This window comes from Acipenser ruthenus, chromosome 12 (assembly GCF_902713425.1).
Source record: "Acipenser ruthenus chromosome 12, fAciRut3.2 maternal haplotype, whole genome shotgun sequence".
In the NCBI taxonomy this organism is placed as follows: domain Eukaryota; kingdom Metazoa; phylum Chordata; class Actinopteri; order Acipenseriformes; family Acipenseridae; genus Acipenser; species Acipenser ruthenus.
Window position 1 is genome coordinate 435,420 of NC_081200.1, and position 21,493 is coordinate 456,912.

The 21,493-nt window shown below is 46.3% G+C and overlaps 2 protein-coding genes across 10 annotated transcripts in view; both read left to right on the plus strand.

Annotated features, from left to right (window-relative positions):
- The first annotated feature begins 419 nt into the window (after positions 1–419).
- LOC117417171 (26S proteasome non-ATPase regulatory subunit 2) lies at positions 420–13,030 on the plus strand. Its single transcript, XM_059034246.1, has 21 exons — positions 420–661; positions 1,680–1,736; positions 2,175–2,339; positions 2,565–2,686; positions 2,907–3,131; positions 3,485–3,643; positions 3,774–3,918; positions 4,193–4,253; positions 4,523–4,669; positions 5,117–5,223; positions 7,001–7,128; positions 8,142–8,229; positions 8,818–8,980; positions 9,290–9,391; positions 9,756–9,901; positions 10,083–10,166; positions 10,723–10,891; positions 11,134–11,228; positions 11,653–11,779; positions 11,965–12,083; positions 12,554–13,030. The coding sequence occupies exons 1-21, from the start codon at positions 533–535 to the stop codon at positions 12,734–12,736; spliced, it is 2,721 nt and encodes a 906-aa protein (XP_058890229.1). The 5' UTR covers positions 420–532; the 3' UTR covers positions 12,737–13,030.
- Positions 13,031–17,224: 4,194 nt separating this feature from the next.
- Positions 17,225–21,493, plus strand: part of LOC117417165 (eukaryotic translation initiation factor 4 gamma 1-like) — a 44,712-nt gene continuing 40,443 nt past the window's right edge. For 7 of the 9 annotated variants that reach the window (XM_059034227.1, XM_059034233.1, XM_059034232.1 and 4 more), the window contains exon 1: positions 17,298–17,701. The gene's annotated coding sequence lies outside the window, so the exon portion shown is untranslated. Of the gene's footprint in view, positions 17,702–21,493 lie in introns of all 9 variants that reach the window. The other 2 variants (XM_059034228.1, XM_059034230.1) reach the window with 2 other exon arrangements.

The window sequence follows — 21,493 nt, forward strand, 5'->3', positions numbered from 1 at the left end:
AACACTAAATAAAATAATAGTCAAAAGAAACATCAGTGCACAGAAGGAGAATAAACACTAGTGTAGGCATTACATTGTACAGTGTAGAGGGAAACATTCCTCTCAGAAAACTATTATTACACACTATAAATCCAACCAGTAGCTTTCTGTGGTTGTATTAATTAAAAACACACATTTAAACAAACCGCCAGGGGGCAGCGGTAATGTAAGACTTTAGCAGGTTCAAGGAATGCCAGAATGACAAGGCCACTACATTCAAAGCAGACGTGCTTTGGAATAGATTTCTTTTAATGATTAAGAATGAATGATTCTGATATAACAAAGACTAAAGTAATTTATTTAAAAAAAAAAAAAGAGCTGTGTTGTAGAGTTTGAGACAATTGACAGTTTCTCGGGATTGTGCTGCGCACACACCGTAGCCGGCTTGTCCCTGCTGAGACGCCGTCCATTCGGAGTGCTTTGCGTTTCCCAGCCTGCTCCGCGGCCCAGCTGCCAGTATCCGGAGTCGCTGAGGGACAGTGAGACTGCAAACATGGAGGAGGGCAAAAACAAAGAGAAAAGTCAGCCCGAAAAGACCGAGGAGAAGGGCCAGCAACCGGCCAGCAAGGACAAGGACAAGGACAAGGACAAAAAGGAGAAGGAGAAGGAGGAGCTGGAGCTGGTGAGGGCGCGCTCTTCCTAACTTTACACGCGTTTTTATTAGTGAGAGCGGGGAGCTTGGGTGAACAGGCTTCACATTATACTGAGTCACTGCCGCTGACAACATGGTGGTGGAGGCGCAGGCCGGGCTAACTAAACTGTGCAGTGCAGTACAGTACAATGTAACTGTTCGTGTGTTTCTCATACACTGACCCACGGGAGATAAAGAGATACCGCCGCTTATAAAAATAAAGAAAATAAAGAGAATTACGACAGGCGATGTATAGTCTGGCCGAGCATTCAAACCAAACATACATGGATGACACGGAATAATATGAACTACAGTAAGGACGTTAAGAGAATTAGTCATGACCTGCTGCTACCAGTTATGAACGTTGTTGTTTTAACTTAATATTTTAAAGAAACAAATAGCATGTTTGTTATTAAGTAAAAAGAACACACTGGTACGGTAACTAAACGTTACTGTGCTGCTATCGTATTTTTTAAAGTCAGGTGCATGTCTTCTGAAAACCGCTATTGGTAGCTCTAGTATTGACCGCACACATGTATTATATTAAGTGGTGTATCAGGTAGAAACCGTGTAGTGCCTGGAACTGAGTGACATGCATGTTGCTGTTTACATGAACTTCAGTGTTGGGCTCAGGAGGGATGGTTAGACCAACGATATCTTTCTTTAGACTACCCAGCCCGGGGACCTGACTGCTGTTGACTGATCAACTTTAATGTTACACACTGTTTATGTATTTTATGTGTGGTTACATTTGTTAACTATTAAATAAAAATAAATGAATAAAAACATGTTTATGAACAAATCTGAAGATGTTTATTATTTATGTTTCTCTTTGTTCTCTATTTTAATATTTTGTTTGTTTGCAAGTTCCCTGGCACGCACACCACACATCTATTGCTTGTGAAACTCCCATTCACTGAAGAATTGTGTACTGTTCCTGCGAGTGCCATGTAAACTGATGAAAACACTGTGCTTGTAGGGGTATTTTAACTGTGTTGTGTTCTTCCAGTCTGAAGAGGATAAACAGCTTCAGGAGGAGCTGGAGATGATGGTGGAGAGACTCGGTGTAAGTATGGATTCATTGAGCCTCCAGTTGGATTTTAATCTGGGTCCTTTGTAACAGTATGCATGTTTCCATATCCTATGTTCACATGAAATGCATACGAACAATGCATGTCCAGTAATTAGATATAGCAATACTTGGGGCCTGACTTCAGTACTGTGAGTGGACATCATCTTTGTATTTATAGAAGTAGGTTCCCTCTACTTACCACTAAAGCCTTTGAATATTTGTTCTGATTTTCTCTTGTTAAATTCTCATACGGTACTTGCTTTCTCCCGAGTTGTTCAGGAAGAGAGATGCAACAAGCTTATATATGATCTGAGATAAATAAAACAGAAACCAGTTGTCAGTTTGTAGCCTGTGATGAGAAGCATTCCCAGTTACACACAAGGGTAAAGGCCACTGTGTCCCGGTGCTCACCCCTTGTTTGTGTTCCCCCAGGAGGAGGACAGCTCTCTGTACCGCCCCGCTCTGGAGGAGCTCCGCCGGCTGATCCGCTCCTCCACCACCTCCATGACCTCCGTCCCCAAGCCACTCAAGTTCCTGCGGCCACACTACGCCAAGCTGAAGGAGATCTACGAGGGAATGGCCTCTGGAGACAACAAGGTGAGGCTGTGCTGGGCATGCAGAACTTCAGCCTGTCCTCCTTGCAGTGCAGGGCTTTCGAAGGCTCTGTAAGCACAAGCAGGTTTTTAATGTTTTTAAAACTGGATTTGTTGTGCCATTAGGTTTTTGAAAGGCTCAGGTTAAAGCTCAGTGAGACCAAGGAATATATCTGTTCCATACAGTTGTGTATGGATGTATGTAGTAATTATTGTTCTCTTTCTGCAGCATTTCTGTGCAGACGTCGTGTCTGTGCTGGCCATGACGATGAGCGGGGACAGGGAGTGTCTGAAGTACAGGCTGTTGGGGTCCCAGGAGGAGCTGGCTTCGTGGGGACATGAATACGTCAGGTAGGGAACACGGTCTGGGGCTTGGGGAGGGGCAAAGGTTGAGCAACTCAAACAGCACACCATTACACATTTCATAGCAGTATGCATGCCAACGTTTGATAGAGACTTCTGCTAAAGCAGCAGGTTCATTTAGCTTAGGAATAGATAGTAGTTCAGGCTTTATAATCGGTTTCAATGAATCTATCCGTACGCCCGGTTCTAAATTGGCTCGTGCTTGCAGGCACCTGGCTGGGGAGGTGGCGAAGGAGTGGCAGGAGGTTGATGAGAGTGATAAGAGCCAGCAGGACACTCTGCTCAAGCTGGTGAACGAGATCGTCCCGTACAACATGGGGCACAACGCGGAGCACGAGGCCTGCGACCTGCTCATGGAGATCGAGAGGCTGGACATGCTGGAGCTCTACATCGACGAGAACGCCTACTCCAAGGTCTGCCTGTACCTCACAAGGTAATACTGTGCTCATTACCCAGGGACAAGGCAGGGGGTGGGTGAACAGCAAAGAGTTTTACTGATCGTTTAACTGTAAATGCTACATGAAGATCTTGCATTGGTTTTTAATTCTGTAGATTCTTGCTGAATTGTAAACCACTGTAATTGATAACAAAGAACATACTGTAAAGCTGTATATAAATACTGAATCCAGTATATATTGAATATTGTTAACAGTTACTGTGTCTGGTTTACAGGGAATTGCACATTTTATTTTGCTTGTAGTGCATATATTACAGTTGTTCTAAATGAATGCATGCCTGAAACCCTGTTTGTTTGCCTGCCTGCCTCCCTCCCTCCTGCCCTCTCAGCTGTGTGAGCTATGTCCCGGAGCCAGAGAACTCTGCCCTGCTGAAATGCGCCCTGAATATCTTCCGCAAGTTTAGCCGCTATCCAGAGGCGCTGCGTCTGGCGTTGATGCTGAATGATATGGAGCTGGTGGAGAACATCTTCACCTCCTGTAAGGAAATGTGAGTGAGCTCAAGGGTTGTCTGTTGCGTTTTCAGAGCCTGTGGTGTTGTCAGATTTCTGCAGATTACACGTTAAGAAAAAAAAGAAATTCTAAGTCTGCTATCGCTCCACCCCCGCTGTGTTCTCTAGAGTTACTCAGAAGCAGATGGCGTACATGCTGGGCCGGCACGGCGTGTTCCTGGAGCTCAGTGAGGACGTGGAGGACTACGAGGACCTGACGGAAATCATGTCCAATGTCCAGCTCAACAGCAACTTCCTTGCCCTGGCTAGAGAGGTGCATCTGCTGTCCTACTGAATACAAAGAAAGTGTACAAGATACACTGACTAGACCACACTGATTCCCTGCAACTAAAGGATTTATTTTTTATGCCAAATAAGTTTAATTGGCTCTTTGGGAGGGGGGATGGAGTGGAAATAAGATTAAAAAAACCAAAAGGCATCTCCAGATTTGTGTTGATAATTCTCAGTTCTGTGATCAGTTAGTCAGTTGTTTGTTAAAGATGTCCTTCTTTGCCTTGTCATGTTAAATGTTGGTCTTCTCTTTTCAGTTGGATATCATGGAGCCCAAAGTGCCAGATGACATCTACAAAACACATTTAGAAAACAACAGTAAGTCAGACTTCAGCTCTTTGGTTCTTCAGAAAAAAACCTCATTACTTTACCTGTGCTTAGTTGTGCAGTCTGTATGACATCATAGTTTAATTTAAAGATTTAAACCAGAAACTCTAAATTGGTACTACAATAAAGCTACAACCAAGAGCACAATCTGCTTCATTAGAAAGTGACGAGTGATACTGAAGTTAGTTTTCTCCCCAGTGGATAGTTGGTTGGTCCCTCACTAGTAGTGCCATGTCCCCTGACCCTGTCTGTCTCTGCAGGGTTTGGGGGGAGTGGATCTCAGGTGGACTCTGCCCGGATGAACCTGGCCTCCTCCTTCGTCAATGGCTTTGTGAACGCAGCCTTCGGGCAGGACAAGCTGCTGACAGACGATGGGAACAAGTGGCTGTACAAGAACAAAGATCACGGTGAGACAGGCACAGGAGTGCCAGTGTGTGCCTTTCCTGTGGGTGTAGTTGTGCAACCCTAGGACTGTGAAATCATGACGCTGATGTCTATAGGGCTTTTAGTGAGACGTGCCGAACATCAGTTACATGTAGTTTTGTTATTTGGTACTTTTTAAAGCTTCTATAAGGATATCGGTTCCATATATATATATATATATATATATATATATATATATATATATATATATATATATATATATATATATATATATATATATATATAATTAAATTAAATTAAAGACAAACTTTCTCCTTGTCAGCTGCTTTGAAATGTGGGAAGGCTGCTTTTTCTCACTCTATTCAGTGGCTTGTCTTAGTATTCACGTATGTAAATGTTTTTGTGTTTGTGTGTGAGTCCGGATGCCTGCTGCTAATTCACTGGTGTGCTGCTGTGTTCCTGTATTGCAGGGATGCTGAGTGCCGCAGCTTCACTGGGAATGATCCTGCTCTGGGATGTTGACGGAGGGCTGACACAGATAGACAAGTACCTGTATTCATCAGAGGACTACATCAAGGTGAGGCAGGTTAACTGTGGCAGACAGTGAGGGCCCAATTCAATTAGGTGTCTTGCTCAAAATGTTGTTTTTCATTAGCTGTGTAAAAAGTGTTTTATTATCTTGATTCAAGAAGTGTTGATTTTTATGTTAATCAAATTTGCATGCTGTCACATACACCAGTTTACATCCAGAAGTGCAGATTTGTGAAATGGCAACGTAAACAAATTATTTGTATGCTGTCTGTCTGTATTCAGCTGGCATGGCTCACAGCAGTGGGTGATATATTGCAGTCTCGGCACAGTGCAGTGGGCATGGCTCACAGCAGTGGGTGATATATTGCAGTCTCTGCACAGTGCAGCGGGCATGGCTCACAGCAGTGGGTGATATATTGCAGTCTCTGCACAGTGCAGCTGGCATGGCTCACAGCAGTGGGTGATATATTGCAGTCTCGGCACAGTGCAGCTGGCAGGGCTCACAGCAGTGGGTGATATATTGCAGTCTCGGCACAGTGCAGCGGGCAGGGCTCACAGCAGTGGGTGATATATTGCAGTCTCTGCACAGTGCAGCTGGCAGGGCTCACAGCAGTGGGTGATATATTGCAGTCTCGGCACAGTGCAGCGGGCATGGCTCACAGCAGTGGGTGATATATTGCAGTCTCTGCACAGTGCAGCGGGCATGGCTCACAGCAGTGGGTGATATATTGCAGTCTCGGCACAGTGCAGCTGGCAGGGCTCACAGCAGTGGGTGATATATTGCAGTCTCTGCACAGTGCAGCGGGCATGGCTCACAGCAGTGGGTGATATATTGCAGTCTCGGCACAGTGCAGCAGGCAGGGCTCACAGCAGTGGGTGATATATTGCAGTCTCTGCACTGGACAGCGGGCAGGGCTCACAGCAGTGGGTGATATATTGCAGTCTCTGCACAGTGCAGCGGGCATGGCTCACAGCAGTGGGTGATATATTGCAGTCTCGGCACAGTGCAGCGGGCATGGCTCACAGCAGTGGGTGATATATTGCAGTCTCGGCACAGTGCAGCGGGCATGGCTCACAGCAGTGGGTGGTATATTGCAGTCTCTGCACAGTGCAGCGGGCATGGCTCACAGCAGTGGGTGATATATTGCAGTCTCGGCACAGTGCAGCGGGCATGGCTCACAGCAGTGGGTGATATATTGCAGTCTCGGCACAGTGCAGCGGGCATGGCTCACAGCAGTGGGTGATATATTGCAGTCTCTGCACAGTGCAGCTGGCAGGGCTCACAGCAGTGGGTGATATATTGCAGTCTTGACACAGGGCAGTGGGTAGGGCTCACAGCAGTGGGTGATATATTGCAGTCTCGGCACAGTGCAGCGGGCATGGCTCACAGCAGTGGGTGATATATTGCAGTCTCTGCACAGTGCAGCTGGCAGGGCTCACAGCAGTGGGTGATATATTGCAGTCTCGGCACAGTGCAGCGGGCATGGCTCACAGCAGTGGGTGATATATTGCAGTCTCGGCACAGTGCAGCGGGCATGGCTCACAGCAGTGGGTGATATATTGCAGTCTCTGCACAGTGCAGCTGGCAGGGCTCACAGCAGTGGGTGATATATTGCAGTCTCGGCACAGTGCAGCGGGCATGGCTCACAGCAGTGGGTGATATATTGCAGTCTCGGCACAGTGCAGCTGGCAGGGCTCACAGCAGTGGGTGATATATTGCAGTCTCGACACAGGGCAGTGGGTAGGGCTCACAGCAGTGGGTAGGGCTCACAGCAGTGGGTGATATATTGCAGTTTCATGAGTCTCACTGTCTCTCTCTACAGTCTGGTGCTCTGCTGGCCTGTGGAATTGTGAACTCGGGAGTGAGGAACGAGTGCGACCCGGCTCTGGCTCTGCTCTCAGACTATGTGCTGCACAACAGCAATGTCATGAGGATTGGTGCTATATTTGGGTAAGGGGCAAAAAGGACAAAGAATATATCAAGTCTCTGTGTCTTCATGCAACTGCAGCCTGGGGGAGTTCCCATTTGCTTACTGTGATGTGTTTTAGACTGACACAAATATGCACCGAAATAAACTCAAACATGCATTGATATATTAGAATACTTGACCAGGGTGAAAAACAGTAAACTGAGACAGACCTTAACAAAGTACAGGCTCAGTGAGCACAGCCTGGCCATCGATACCGGCTGACACAGGCAGACCTGGCTGCCCAAAGAGGACAGGGTGTGTGATCACTGTCAGCTCAATCAGGTCGAGACAGAGATACACTTTTTACTGCAGTGCACAAAATATAATAAAATAAAGGAAGCCTTCTTCCCGAAAATAAAACACCCCTGCACAGAATTCCCAGACCTGCCAGACCCAGAACTCCCTATCCTCTTAGGAGAGCAGACAAGCTGTATAGAAGAGGCAGCCCAGCACACAAGCGCCTGTCACAGCCTGAGGGACAGAGAGTGAACACTGAGGCTCCTCACACAGAGAGGGAGGGGAGAATAGTATAAAATACTATCAGCATTATTATAATTGTCGTTGTGGTTTTTGTTATTTTTGTTTTACTTGCTTTTATTGTTATATTTACTTAATGTTAATTGTTTAGTGTAAAAAGATGAAAATTTGTTATCGTTGCTTTGGCAGTACGATGTATTGGTCATGCCAATAAAGCAGTTTGAATTTGATAGTATACTAGAACACATGTATGTGGTACATATTGTTAAATGAACTTGCTTTTATTTAACTTTAACATAGACGCTTGGTTTAACACATTTTAGCCATTTGCATGTCACATTCAAGTCGTTTTTAACCTGTAAATCTCTCTCTCTCTCTCTCTCTCTCTCTCTCTCTCTCTCTGTCTGTCTCTCTCTCTCTCTCTCTCTCTCTCTCTCTCTCTCTCTCTCTCTCTCTCTCTCTCTCTCTCTCTCTCTCTCTCTCTCTCCCTCTCTCCCCCCCCCCCCCCCCCCTCCAGACTGGGACTGGCCTATGCAGGGTCCAATCGAGAAGACGTCTTGTCTCTGCTGCTGCCAGTGATGGGAGACTCTAAATCCAGCATGGAGGTAAGTAAGCACAGAACTGTGTCCGAGTAACTGCTTTTGCATGTATCTGAGCAGGGATGGCGATAAGATTCCCATTGCATAGCAGTTTGATCCATTCCTGGTTTTAGTATTTTAAAGTTTAAGAAATTTCTATGCAATAGGAGTCTTTATTTCCATCCCTGTATTATTAGTTTATTTAGCAGACACCTTTATCCAAGGGTGTGTGAACTATGCATCAGCTGCAGAGTCACTTACAACAATGTCTCACCCGAAAGACAGAGCACAAGGAGGTTAAGTGACTTGCTCAGGGTCACACAATGAGTCAGTGGCTGAGCTGGGATTTGAACCGGGGACCTCCTGGTTACAAGCCTGTTTCTTTAACCACTGGATCACACAGCCTCCTATATCTGTGCTATTAAAGCTCATGTCTTTTGAATTCAGTAAAGCTGTCTGTTACTCACAGGTTACTACATTCCTACCTCTTCAAACAATTTGTCATTCCAGCCGGGCATCTTTGGAGATTCAAGTGTTGTGTGGAGCGCATGTCCTCTTGGACACCGGCTGGTTAACGTTGTCTCTCCCCTTGTCCTCCTCCTGCTCTCCCTCTAGGTGGTTGGCGTGACTGCGCTGGCCTGTGGTATGATTGCCGTGGGTTCCTGTAACGGGGACGTCACCTCCACCATCGTACAGACCCTCATGGAGAAATCTGAGCAGGAGCTGAAGGACACCTACGCCAGGTGGCTTCCTCTCGGACTGGGCCTCAACCACCTGGGTAAGGAGAGACTGCACGCATTCTGGCACAGTGTGCTTGCACTAGCGTGAACAAAACCCGCTGACATTCCAGTTCATCAACGCGTGGCCAACATTTATGATATGCTGCAGAGCATCTGTGTTATTTATGACATACAAACTCAAACGCAGGTAGCAGTTGACTAGCGATTGCTGTGTGTGTTTGGCTTGAAGTCTTCTAGCTGGTTTGGGCAATGTGAAAGTCCACTCGGTGTCGTTCTAAAAGGAGGAGCTGTACAGTTGTGGCGGTTGTTGCTGTGGATGACCGTGGCTCTTGGATCTTCTTTTTCAGGTAAAGGAGAGGCGATTGAAACCACGCTGGCTGCGCTGCAGGTGGTCCCAGAACCCTTCCGCAGCTTTGCCAACACACTGGTGGATATCTGTGCCTACGCAGGTCGGTACCTCGACTTCCATACTGTTCTATACTAAGCAGAGGAGGTTTTCAGTCAATGTAAAGTGTGAATAATATTGCATACAAGATATATGATTGTTTTCTGGGTCTGGGTGAGAAATATTCTTAGTTTTCAATTTCCACTTCTCACCTGAAGAAGAGGCTTGTGTCATCTCTCAGGCTGGTGTATATAATTATTTGAATGGAAATTGCCGTGTATTGTCTGGCACTTCCCTGGTAGTGCCCGTGCTGGGAGCGCCAGTCCCTGCTGACCCCTGTGTGTATGTATATATGTGTATATATATATATATATATATATATATATATATATATATATATATATATATATAATATACCCTCTGCTCAGGTTCAGGCAACGTGCTGAAGGTCCAGCAGCTGCTCCACATCTGCAGCGAGCACTACGAAGCCAAGGAGAAGGAGGACGACAAGGACAAAAAGGACAAGAAAGATAAAGAGAAAAAGGAGAGCTCTGCAGACATGGGCTCCCACCAGGTACAGCCGGGCTTGCTAGGCTATAGCCCTTAATTGTGAAACTACTACTGCTAATAATACCAGCAGCCATTGAAGTACTGTAATCTGATGAGAAGCAGCTGCAGCGAGGAAAGAGAATGAGTCTAATTGATGGTAGCTGAATGATTGCTATCCTTGACTGCCCCCTCTGTCTCTCCTGTAGGGTGTTGCAGTGTTGGGCATCGCTCTGATTGCAATGGGTGAGGAAATCGGAGCGGAGATGGCTCTGCGAACGTTCGGGCATCTGGTCAGTGTTTCCTTACTCCTTACATGTCTAGTGTGTGTGCTCGGGCAGAGTGCTACTCGTTTTTTGTGCTGCAGCACATCTGTATTTAGCTCTTCCTGTACCAGGTGTGTTTCAGTGCGTTGGGTATTTGAACAAAGGGAGGAATCATTTGCTTCTCCTGTAATTAGTTCCCAGAAGCGAAGCAGAGCTGCAATGGGAGACCTCGGGCTCTGCAGGAAGTTATGCTAATGCATCAGTTGGTTTTAATTGCACACTAAAGACCATTGGAAGAATGACAGTCCTGGCTGAATCCTGGTGAAAAAGTACCTCCTACCCTGCTTAATTAACTGTAACTCCCCTCCCCATACAGGACATTGTGTTTTTGGGGGCTGTTATCTCTCAATAAGAGTGTGGTGGTGTTGGTGTTGGGTTTTTTTTTTTTTTTTTTAAATGAACTTCTACATGCATAGTTTTTACACTGATACTCTATGGCGCTACAGTTCCTGAAACACACACAGAGGTTGTGTTGCCCCAGGTTCCTCACTCCTCTCCCCTCTCTCTCTCCCTGCCTGTTCAGCTGCGGTACGGAGAGCCCACCCTTCGCAGAGCCGTCCCCCTGGCGCTCGCTCTCATCTCCGTCTCGAACCCACGTCTCAACATCCTGGACACACTCAGCAAGTTCTCTCACGATGCTGACCCCGAAGTCTCCTACAACTCCATCTTCGCCATGGGCATGGTGGGCAGCGGTGAGTCCAGCAAAAAACACTTCCTGAACCAGATCTGCTTCAGTGTGTGCTATTTGCACAAAGGGAGGAATCAAATCACTTACGTCTCCTGTAATTGCTTGTCAGAAGCTAAGCAGAGCTGCAGGAAAATCTCTGAATTCACTCGTTTACTTGCATAGAACATGTGATTTTACTGTAGTTTTATTGTTAAAGAAATAAATTAGTGTAAAACTAAGTAACAGTCCTGTATGTTTCATTTGCAGGAACAAACAATGCCCGTCTGGCAGCCATGCTGAGGCAGTTAGCACAGTATCACGCCAAGGACCCCAATAACCTCTTCATGGTTAGGCTGGCACAGGTGAGCCCCTACAACACCTTCTGTCATATCAGTGATGGCTCACGAAAATGCAGGCAGAGAGCCCGGTTTACTGGACCCTAGAGATGAGGTTACATAGAGAGGCACCGGTGTGCACATCATGTCTAACATGGTGTAAAGTTTGTGATCTTGCAATGATGGACCTGTATCTGCATAAACCCCTGAGAGTAGAGGACTTGAATTGGTTTTAACCTGGCTTGTATCCTCCATTGGAGGGTGTGTTTCATGCTTGTTTTGTGATCAGGCTCTGTGTGTTTGTGTTGGTTTGCAGGGTGTATTTTGTGATCAGGCTCAGTGTGTTTGTGTTGGTTTGCAGGCTCTGTTTTGTGATCAGGCTCAGTGTGTTTGTGTTGGTTTGCAGGGTGTGTTTTGTGATCATGCTCTGTGTGTTTGTGTTGGTTTGCAGGGTCTGACACACCTGGGGAAGGGAACGCTGACACTCTGCCCCTACCACAGCGACAGGCAGCTGATGAGCCAGGTAGCTGTAGCCGGACTGCTTACTGTCCTCGTCTCCTTCCTCGACGTCAAGAACAGTGAGTGCTTTCATTGAGTGAGGCTTCGTACCCAGCCTGTACGTGACCATGTGTATAGGGTACCACTGCACATGTGGGATTGGTTGCTCATTAAAAGCCTTTTTAAACATGTTTTTAATCTGTCCCAGGGGACTTTGTGGATTGATTTGATGACTTGTCTCTCCTCTTTCTTTGTTTTTTCTCAGTAATCCTTGGAAAGTCGCACTACGTCCTGTATGGGCTGGTGGCAGCTATGCAGCCCCGCATGCTAGTCACATTCGATGAGGAGCTGCGGCCCCTGCCGGTGTCTGTGAGAGTGGGACAGGTGAGGAGTCAAAACACTGAAGCTATTGATGATTCTGTAGCTGTTATTCCGCACTCTGCTCCAGTACCTTTTTACTGGATTAAATCATGCATTCATTTATTTAATATAGCACATCCCAGACCAGGATGCCGCACCTTGTGTAATGTCATTTAAAAATCCAGCACTGTAGACTTCTGCAATAAAATATGAAAATCAGTGCATAAGTGAAATGGTGAATATCACGCCAGAATGCCAGCCAGAAGCCAACCTTACCGCAGAAGATTATCTGATTTAAAAAAAATTATATATAAAGTGTTTTATTTATTGTTTTATTTACACTACTAGAATTGTCAAGTCGCACACCTGCAATGAAAATGGTATGGCTTTATTGTAGTGTGTTGAAGACAGTGCAATGCTCGCGACTCTTCCTGCTTTGGCTGAGAGAAGACTGTTGAAGTGATTCACTGTCTGTGCTCCTTCCCTCCTTGTAGGCTGTAGATGTTGTGGGCCAGGCTGGTAAACCCAAGGCCATCACAGGATTCCAGACCCACACCACGCCGGTGTTGCTGGCGCACGGAGAGCGGGCAGAGCTCGCCACAGAGGAGTACCTGCCTGTCACGCCCATCCTGGAGGGGTTCGTCATCCTGCGCAAGAACCCCAACTACGACGCCTGAGCCCCCCCCCCCCCCCCCAACACAGCTTTTACAGTGTGTGAACTCTCTGCCTCCCCATTCAGGGAGGGCATAACAACACCGTTATCTCAGTAACCAACAAAAAACAAGCAATGTGCTACCACATGCAAAAGAAATTAGAATAAGCCAAAAGAAAATGTGACTGTCTGCCAGGTGTTGCTGAAGGTGGCTTTGTTATTTGTTTTTTGTAATAAGGGCATGAAATATCTACACAAGTTTTGTTTTTGTTACAGTACTGTACAAGGTTATTAAATAAAGGTTCTTTTTTCTGGTCCACAGGGGTTGCCCTGGTATAACAAAGTATTCGCCTTGGATCAAGGTGTCTCCATGGTAAAAATAAATACCCCACCCCCCACAGCAGTGGATCTGTGAGCAGAATCATATGAGGACACGGTGCAGTTGATATATGAAATCAACTAGCTAGGTTGTTTTTTTTTTTTAATAAAGCTTTGGCTAGACATTTGTTTGTGAGCTATAGCGCTCTTACCTTTTGGCAATGGTTTGTGGGAAGGCGGTACCATTAATACTGTACAGTTTAAGGGTGGGACTGGTGCTATCTTTTGATAGACAGTCTCAAAGTTTGAGTACATGTTTACAAAGGTTGCCCCCTGCAGTATAGTGTTTACATTGCATTTCACAGCCGCGCTAATGCTGGAGGTTGTACCAGTTTCTAGACGAGCCTGGTCTGCACTTCAGCCTCTCCTCCTTTTCCACACCCTGGATGCGTCTACGATTTGAAAGGAATTCGTTCCCAGCATTTCTAGAGATCTTATCCAACATCTATTTCTATTTCAAAGGCATACTTCATACCGAAAGAGCACTTAACCCAACACACATTAATGAGAATCGAAATGCTTTTCAAAGTAGATGGCAGGTCCTTCACCCATGAGCAGTTTTCCACCAGCACCATTAAACATCTGTTTTAAACCAGCAGACCCTGAACACTTGTTTGAGCACAATGTGCAAGATTGTTTTTTACTCCAAAGCATTATTAGCACTATTTTCAAAACTCCACTTACTAATATGACTTTTTTTTTTCTTTTAAATATGTTTGAGGGGGGGGTATTTAGTAAGCAATTTCTGCTGTGCTAAATACACGTCTTTTTTTCTATACAGAAAAAAAGTTGATGTTATGAAGAACTGTCTCCAGGATTCACTTTAGTTGTTTTTTGCTAGTTCTGTAAAACTAGTAGTTTGATTTTTGCTTCACAAGCTTTGCAGGGTGAAGAATGCGATGTGAATATGGCCCTCGGGTATTTTTTTTTAATAAAGGAAGCATGGGCTTGGGAAATGACCTGGCTATTAAGAAATGCAACTCAAGTGTTTGGCAATGGCCGGAAAGTGGGAATAAATATAAAGAGGTATCTCTTCACATTCATACAAATACCACAAGGGGAAAGAAAATGCAAATACTGAGGACAAGTGTGTCTGAAATGCCAGACTACGGTAATCTGCCTGTTTTATGTATGGTTGCCTGTTCCAAATGATGACGGTGAAAACATTGCTCTTGGTATTGTGTCTAATGTGCATTTGTGTTTTTAATCCTTACTTGAACCTAAATCCAACACACGTGGGTACCTAACCTTACCTAAAGTAACATTAATCTTGGACTAAACAGAACCACTCTGATCCTTAATCCTCATGCTTAATGTTTGCTATAAATAACAAGGTGGTGTTTGTATTGCTATACAGTTCTCGTGTGCACATTGCATATGTACCAAGGTTGGACTGCTATGTTGTTGTGTCAGAAGAAGTATTAGATCCAATTCACTTACAAAGAGTGACACTGAGCATTAGCAGTACATCTGACAATGCTTTTAAAATACGGGAAACAGCATCTTATTAATTTAAGTAAGGACCGCTGTCTCAGGCAATAACATTGATACGAATATTGAACATGTGTGATTTTAGATCCCCTTCAGTCATCGTGTACACAATTGTACTGTATTTTTTTTTATAGGTATGGCAGGGCAACTTCTTGCACTCCATGGAATTCACACAAACCATTTTAAAATTTCAGAAAATGTAATTTGTGACAAAAAATGGAATATAGTTATTTTCTCCAAATGTACCTTGCTGTATGTTTTTTCCCCTGGCATGATGATTATTGTATGACACCTCAAGATGAAGAATATGGTTCTCTATAAATTGATAGGTATACCTGTGTGTTTCCAACCTGAGACTAGACTGGGATGCCCAGGGCAGCAGTGCAGTGGTGCACACTGCTGCTGCGCAGGCGTTTCCAGCAGACCCGCACTGCTGCTGCGCAGGCGTTTCCAGCAGACCCGCACTGCTGCTGCGCAGGCGTTTCCAGCAGAGACCCGCACTGCTGCTGCGCAGGCGTTTCCAGCAGAGACCCGCACTGCTGCTGCGCAGGCGTTTCCAGCAGACCCGCACTGCTGCTGCGCAGGCGTTTCCAGCAGACCCGCACTGCTGCTGCGCAGGCGTTTCCAGCAGAGACCCACACTGCTGCTGCGCAGGCGTTTCCAGCAGAGACCCACACTGCTGCTGCGCAGGCGTTTCCAGCAGACCCGCACTGCTGCTGCGCAGGCGTTTCCAGCAGACCCGCACTGCTGCTGCGCAGGCGTTTCCAGCAGACCCGCACTGCTGCTGCGCAGGCGTTTCCAGCAGACCCACACTGCTGCTGCGCAGGCGTTTCCAGCAGAGACCCGCACTGCTGCTGCGCAGGCGTTTCCAGCAGACCCGCACTGCTGCTGCGCAGGCGTTTCCAGCAGACCCACACTGCTGCTGCGCAGGCGTTTCCAGCAGAGACCCGCACTGCTGCTGCGCAGGCGTTTCCAGCAGACCCGCACTGCTGCTGTGCAGGCGTTTCCAGCAGAGACCCGCACTGCTCCTGCGCAGGCGTTTCCAGCAGACCCGCACTGCTGCTGCGCAGGCGTTTCCAGCAGACCCACACTGCTGCTGCGCAGGCGTTTCCAGCAGACCCACACTGCTGCTGCGCAGGCGTTTCCAGCAGAGACCCGCACTGCTGCTGCGCAGGCGTTTCCAGCAGAGACACGCACTGCTGCTGCGCAGGCGTTTCCAGCAGAGACCCGCACTGCTGCTGCGCAGGCGTTTCCAGCAGAGACCGGCACTGCTGCTGCTCAGGTGTTTCCAGCAGACCCGCACTGCTGCTGCGCAGGCGTTTCCAGCAGAGACCCGCACTGCTGCTGCGCAGGCGTTTCCAGCAGAGACCCGCACTGCTGCTGCGCAGGCGTTTCCAGCAGAGACCCGCACTGCTGCTGCTCAGGCGTTTCCAGCAGAGACCCGCACTGCTGCTGCTCAGGCGTTTCCAGCAGAGACCCGCACTGCTGCTGCGCAGGCGTTTCCAGCAGACCCGCACTGCTGCTGCGCAGGCGTTTCCAGCAGAGACCCGCACTGCTGCTGCGCAGGCGTTTCCAGCAGACCCGCACTGCTGCTGCGCAGGCGTTTCCAGCAGACCCACACTGCTGCTGTGCAGGCGTTTCCAGCAGACCCGCACTGCTGCTGCGCAGGCGTTTCCAGCAGACCCACACTGCTGCTGCGCAGGCGTTTCCAGCAGAGACCCGCACTGCTGCTGCGCAGGCGTTTCCAGCAGACCCGCACTGCTGCTGCGCAGGCGTTTCCAGCAGACCCGCACTGCTGCTGTGCAGGCGTTTCCAGCAGAGACCCGCACTGCTGCTGCGCAGGCGTTTCCAGCAGAGACCCACACTGCTGCTGCGCAGGCGTTTCCAGCAGAGACCCGCACTGCTGCTGCGCAGGCGTTTCCAGCAGAGACCGGCACTGCTGCTGCTCAGGTGTTTCCAGCAGACCCGCACTGCTGCTGCGCAGGCGTTTCCAGCAGAGACCCGCACTGCTGCTGCGCAGGCGTTTCCAGCAGAGACCCGCACTGCTGCTGCGCAGGCGTTTCCAGCAGACCCGCACTGCTGCTGCGCAGGCGTTTCCAGCAGACCCGCACTGCTGCTGCGCAGGCGTTTCCAGCAGGGTGGGGAAGGTAAGAAGGTACATACACGGGTCCTACTTCATGGTTCCTCATAAGCAAGAATGCTTTACAATGGGGAGAATCTTTGCCTGAGATCTGAAAAAAATAAACGGGAGCATTGTCAGTTCCTTTCTTTGGGAGTATGACTGATAAAACTGAGGCCAAAATAGTTCCAAAAACGGGACTTGACATGTGTGAGAATAAACGTGTAGTTCATTAGACTAACATTAACAGACAAATATATAAACAGAAACAATTATACTAACAAAAAACTACGTGCAACTATGACGCTGAGGTGACAATCCTGGTGCCACGCACTGCTCACGCAGCCGGTGAGTCACCGTTAGTCTCAAAGCAGAGGGCGGGCTCGGGTAAACGACTGACTTCACGGACTGGCATAACGTGTAGCCAATCCGTTCGCTTGCTCCTGCATCACATGACGGGGGTGAGGAAACCCCACCCCTAACTCACATTGTGATCGACGCGGATACGTCAGTTTCTCTTCCCCGCCGTCACGTGACGAAGGTGAAGGCATCCCCATTGTGATTATCCCGGAAACGCCGCGCGGGTTGCGTTCGGCTCCGTCCGGCTCTGCGGACTGAAGGAGAGAAAGGTAACGCAGTGGCGCCGCTCTTCAATCTGTGCGAAAAACTGAACCCCGTGGAAAGATCGCTGCTAATCCGTCTCCATCCGCACTTTAAACATGGAGATCGAGCTCGCCGGCTCGCACGGGCAGCAAACGCACTGTTTATAAGAGGTTCCCAGCGCTGTATTGTTATGTTTGATTTCTTCTTTTTTGTATGTTTCTAGGGATTTAAAAATCACACACACACTACTCTCCACCATCACCCACCCAGGGATAGGAAAACCCTCTCCCCGGATTTGAGTAGAGAAGGAATTGTAACACGCAAAAAGTGCATTTAAAGAAACTGAAGAAAAGCGGTCCTTTCTGTGCGAGTCCTCTCCCGTCTCTCTCGTTTTTTTTGGTAAGGAACTCCTGCTTAATTAATTAATTTTACGTGAACGGTGTGACATTGTGAGTTTTTGTCGATTTTGTGTTTTGTATTCCCGGTTAGATTTATTTGATTGCATGTTATGTTGAGCTAGATGTAAGCTCTGCTCTGTTTGTAAGCCGGTGTGTGTTTTTTTCACCCTTTACTGCGAGGTGTTTTATCGATCGGTTAAAATGAGTGTTTTTGCCGTACAGCCCGAGTCCTGCGTTTAACTCGCGTTGTGTTTCCCATTGAGAAGGCGTGGAGTAAGATTGAGAAATGCCATGCGCAGGTGTTTATATATATATATTAGTATTGTAATGTTGAAAACGTCTGTTTTTGATAATGCTGTGTAATGAAGCTGTTTCTCGTGTCAGCGTGTGACTCGTATCATTGAAACGCAAGCTGGTTTCGGTGGCACAGCGAGTGAGGCGAGAGATCAGTTTAGTAGGCCCCGTGCTTTAAAAAAAAAAAAAAAACAAACTATTTACGGTTAGTTTTTAGCAACTTTAAGGAACCGAGAGAGAATATTTACGTTTAAAAAAAGTGGATCGTTTCGGCTGCGTTGTGATGATTTAAGTGTTTTAAAGCCAGGTTGACACAGATGGAGGGTGCTAGGCCCCCCTCAGGATCCAGGCCCTCTTTGTTGAGGATTGCAGTGTAGTTTGTTGCTGCTTATTTCTGTGGTTTAATGTACTGGCTGCCGTGCGAGTAGGTGCGCCAGGCGAGACGCATTTAACAGGTGCTTCAATGTCAAGTTCCCCCTTTATTTAAGATAGGCAAACATTTTGAATTTGGTTCTGAAGTATGGCGCTGGCAGGGTCAGGGTAGTAGTTCTAGTCAGCAAGGACCGAGTTTCCATGTGCTTTTTTTTTTTTAAAAAATAACCTTTTTATTTGATGTATTTATTATTTTAAACAGTCAATGTTTTTATTTTCCACTCCTTCCGTTTTGACACGTATATTTCAAACACATGCCGTGAGAATGTATGAATCTGCTTCGGCTGTATGAAAATTGCCGTTAACCTAACAGGGAGTAATCCGAGTCTGTCATTGGTGACCAGCCCGTTTAAATGCATGCTACCCTGACGGTACAGCTGTGTAATTAACAAATTAATAACAGAAAGAGTTGGAGTTGTTGTACTTGTGTGTTAATCTCGCTTTTATGATATGGCACACTCTTCCTCCCAGTACTATATATTTTAGAATTCATATTGGTTTGCTTTGTTTACGGTATGTCATTGTTTTGGTCGACAGACGCACTGCTAAAGGGGAATTATAAACTGTCATTAAAAAAAAAAAAAAATACTAGCCTTCTACACATCCATGTTACGTTATAGCACGTTTTAAAATACTGTTTATAAAAAGTTCTGACTTGTGTTTTTGGTTTTGATACCTTGAAAGCATCGAAATTGAATTTTGGTGGAGGTCTGACCAGTTTTCTATGTCGTCTCGAACACAGTTTGTAGTGGCCAGTTGAACACAGTAAGGTATTGAGATATATGCAAAGTTATAATTCCTGATCAAATTTCATATCAAGACACATGTAATTGATTTGATTTTTCTTTGTAGTGGAGGTTTGTCTGGTTTTGCAAGCCCTGTTTTTACAGCGGTGGTGGTATTTTGTTTTATAAATATATTTAAACATGTTTTTGATTTTTATTGCGGGTTAATGTCCTACACTATTAATAGTTTGACACGGTTAAACTGTTGACTGTGAATTATGAGAATGATTTGTCATTGTTGCTGATAGTGTGAAAGGTTACTCCTCATAAATCTGGAGTCATCATATTCACGAACCGTCGTCACTTCCCCTGCTGTAATGACACGTTGTATAAAAAGTGAACGACCTGCTTTCATAAGTGGATCTTCGTTGTATTTAATTTATTCAGCACGCCTTGTTTCTGTTCACTTGGTTTTCTAGAAAGTAGAAAGAAAGCAGTGGCGTGCCCTTGGACTGACGTGTGCGTAGAGCCCCCTTTTACAGTAACATTATTACCCTTAGTAATCGGACAGAATGGGACCATTATTAGGTTCAAACTCCAGAATGTTAGCTTGCCATCGATTGTTTAAAAATAGCACATGTTGTAAAATTAAATACACCGTTGCTGTGAAATACATTTTATATCCACAAAATTAAAAATAAATAAATAAAACAAAGTATATTCTAGATATTGCAGAATCTGCCATTTAGCAGTTAACCCGTGTTTGCATACTTAATTGTGTAAGGCACTTGTCTGCTGGTGTAGAATGACACGTTGTATGGTACTAGCGTAATGGAGGCCTCAGCGAGCGCAAGGAGACGAGAAATCTCGATCCATTAAATAAAAAAGAAAAAAAAAAAGAAAATTCGAGGCGAATCCGTGCTGTCCAGTCGCCATAACGTGCTTTAGGTTTGACTGGTGGCGGTTGCTGCGTTTGTGTTTTAATGCGTTAGGACTAATGGTGGTTTGAATGACACGTGTGTGTCTGAGACAGCGAGCCGGGGACAGAAGCCGGGTGCGCACAAGCTGAGCAGGAACCACGTGGTGTGCCTGGAGCTCTGGGATCTGAAGCAAGCATGGCGCAGATTACTCAATACTGCGAGCCGCCTAGATCTCTGCATCGCGGTGCATTCCACTGTAATACAAAAAGCACTGTATACCGGTGAGATGTATCTGTTTACCCGTCATGCTCCGTACCTCGGTGCTGATAACTTCATTTATTTATTTTGCATCAGACACGTGGATATGGTACTTTTATTTAGACAGCGGTTTAGCACACTGGTATTGTATTTGTTGGTGTGGTGGGAGATGCAGCCTTGCATTGTAATTAGGTTGGCTTGGCGTCATTTCAAGCAGTTCATGCTTGGGGATTTCTTCGTACTCTACACAGGAGTCATTCTGTGAACCCTTTCCTGTCTAGAAAGCTGCTACCTGGATCACAGCCTCATCCCAGGCGCAGGGATTGTAGATTCGCAGGGTATATACACACTGAATAGTAAACGTGATGTATAGCTTTCTTTACAGTCTTATTTGATACACGACTTCCAATACATTTGTGTGCCTTCCCCATTACAGTGTGCTCCCTGAGTTTGGAATAATGTATTGGAATAAGGCCATGTTTGATACAGTGCCTCTGGGATGGAAATAAGACTCCCATTGCAGAGCACTTTGAGCCATTCCTGGTTTTACAAGTTTAACACACCCAAGCTTGATCCCTATACACTGTGCCTAATGAAGCTGCTTTGCAATAGGAGTCTTATTTCCATCCCTGTCTTGATGTGGAGCAGCCAGCCAAGCTTATTGTGAGTTCTCCCAGTTGGTAAAACGTCTAGACTCTTCAGTGCCTAAAAGCAGTAACTAAACCGTGCCTGAAGGAATGTAGTTGTGTTGCAATGAGATGTGATGGTGGACTCATACTGGCCTGTTTGAACATGACAGCTGTCAGTGTTCAGTTGGCTTGTTTACTGTTGTGTGCACACTCCGTTTTGTTTTTCATGGCAGTACACCTCATAACAGGTTACAGCAGACGAATCACGTGCACTGTGTGCACTACCTGGTGATTAACAGAGTGTTGGTATTTGCACATTCATGCTTGAATTGGATCACTTGTGTGTGACGTAGGCCTTTGAGTATAGCTGATAGAAGGCATAACCTACTTGAACAGAATGTTTTCCTAACTGTCTTGGATTTCAGATGCTTAAGACGTTCTTTAAATGGCAAGGTCCCGGTCTTTCAGTGATGCATCATGCCTGCATAGTCTTGGAATGACAGTGTAACTAACCTAGCCGTGGTATGAAGTCGTC

Coding starts and splice junctions, on each gene's coding strand:
- LOC117417171 (XM_059034246.1), top strand. CDS start 533: ATGGAGGAGGGCAAAAACAAAGAGAAAAGTCAGCCCGAAAAGACCGAG. Junction 662..1,679: donor AGAAGGAGGAGCTGGAGCTG/GTGAGGGCGCGC, acceptor GTGTTCTTCCAG/TCTGAAGAGGATAAACAGCT. Junction 12,084..12,553: donor TGTCTGTGAGAGTGGGACAG/GTGAGGAGTCAA, acceptor CCCTCCTTGTAG/GCTGTAGATGTTGTGGGCCA.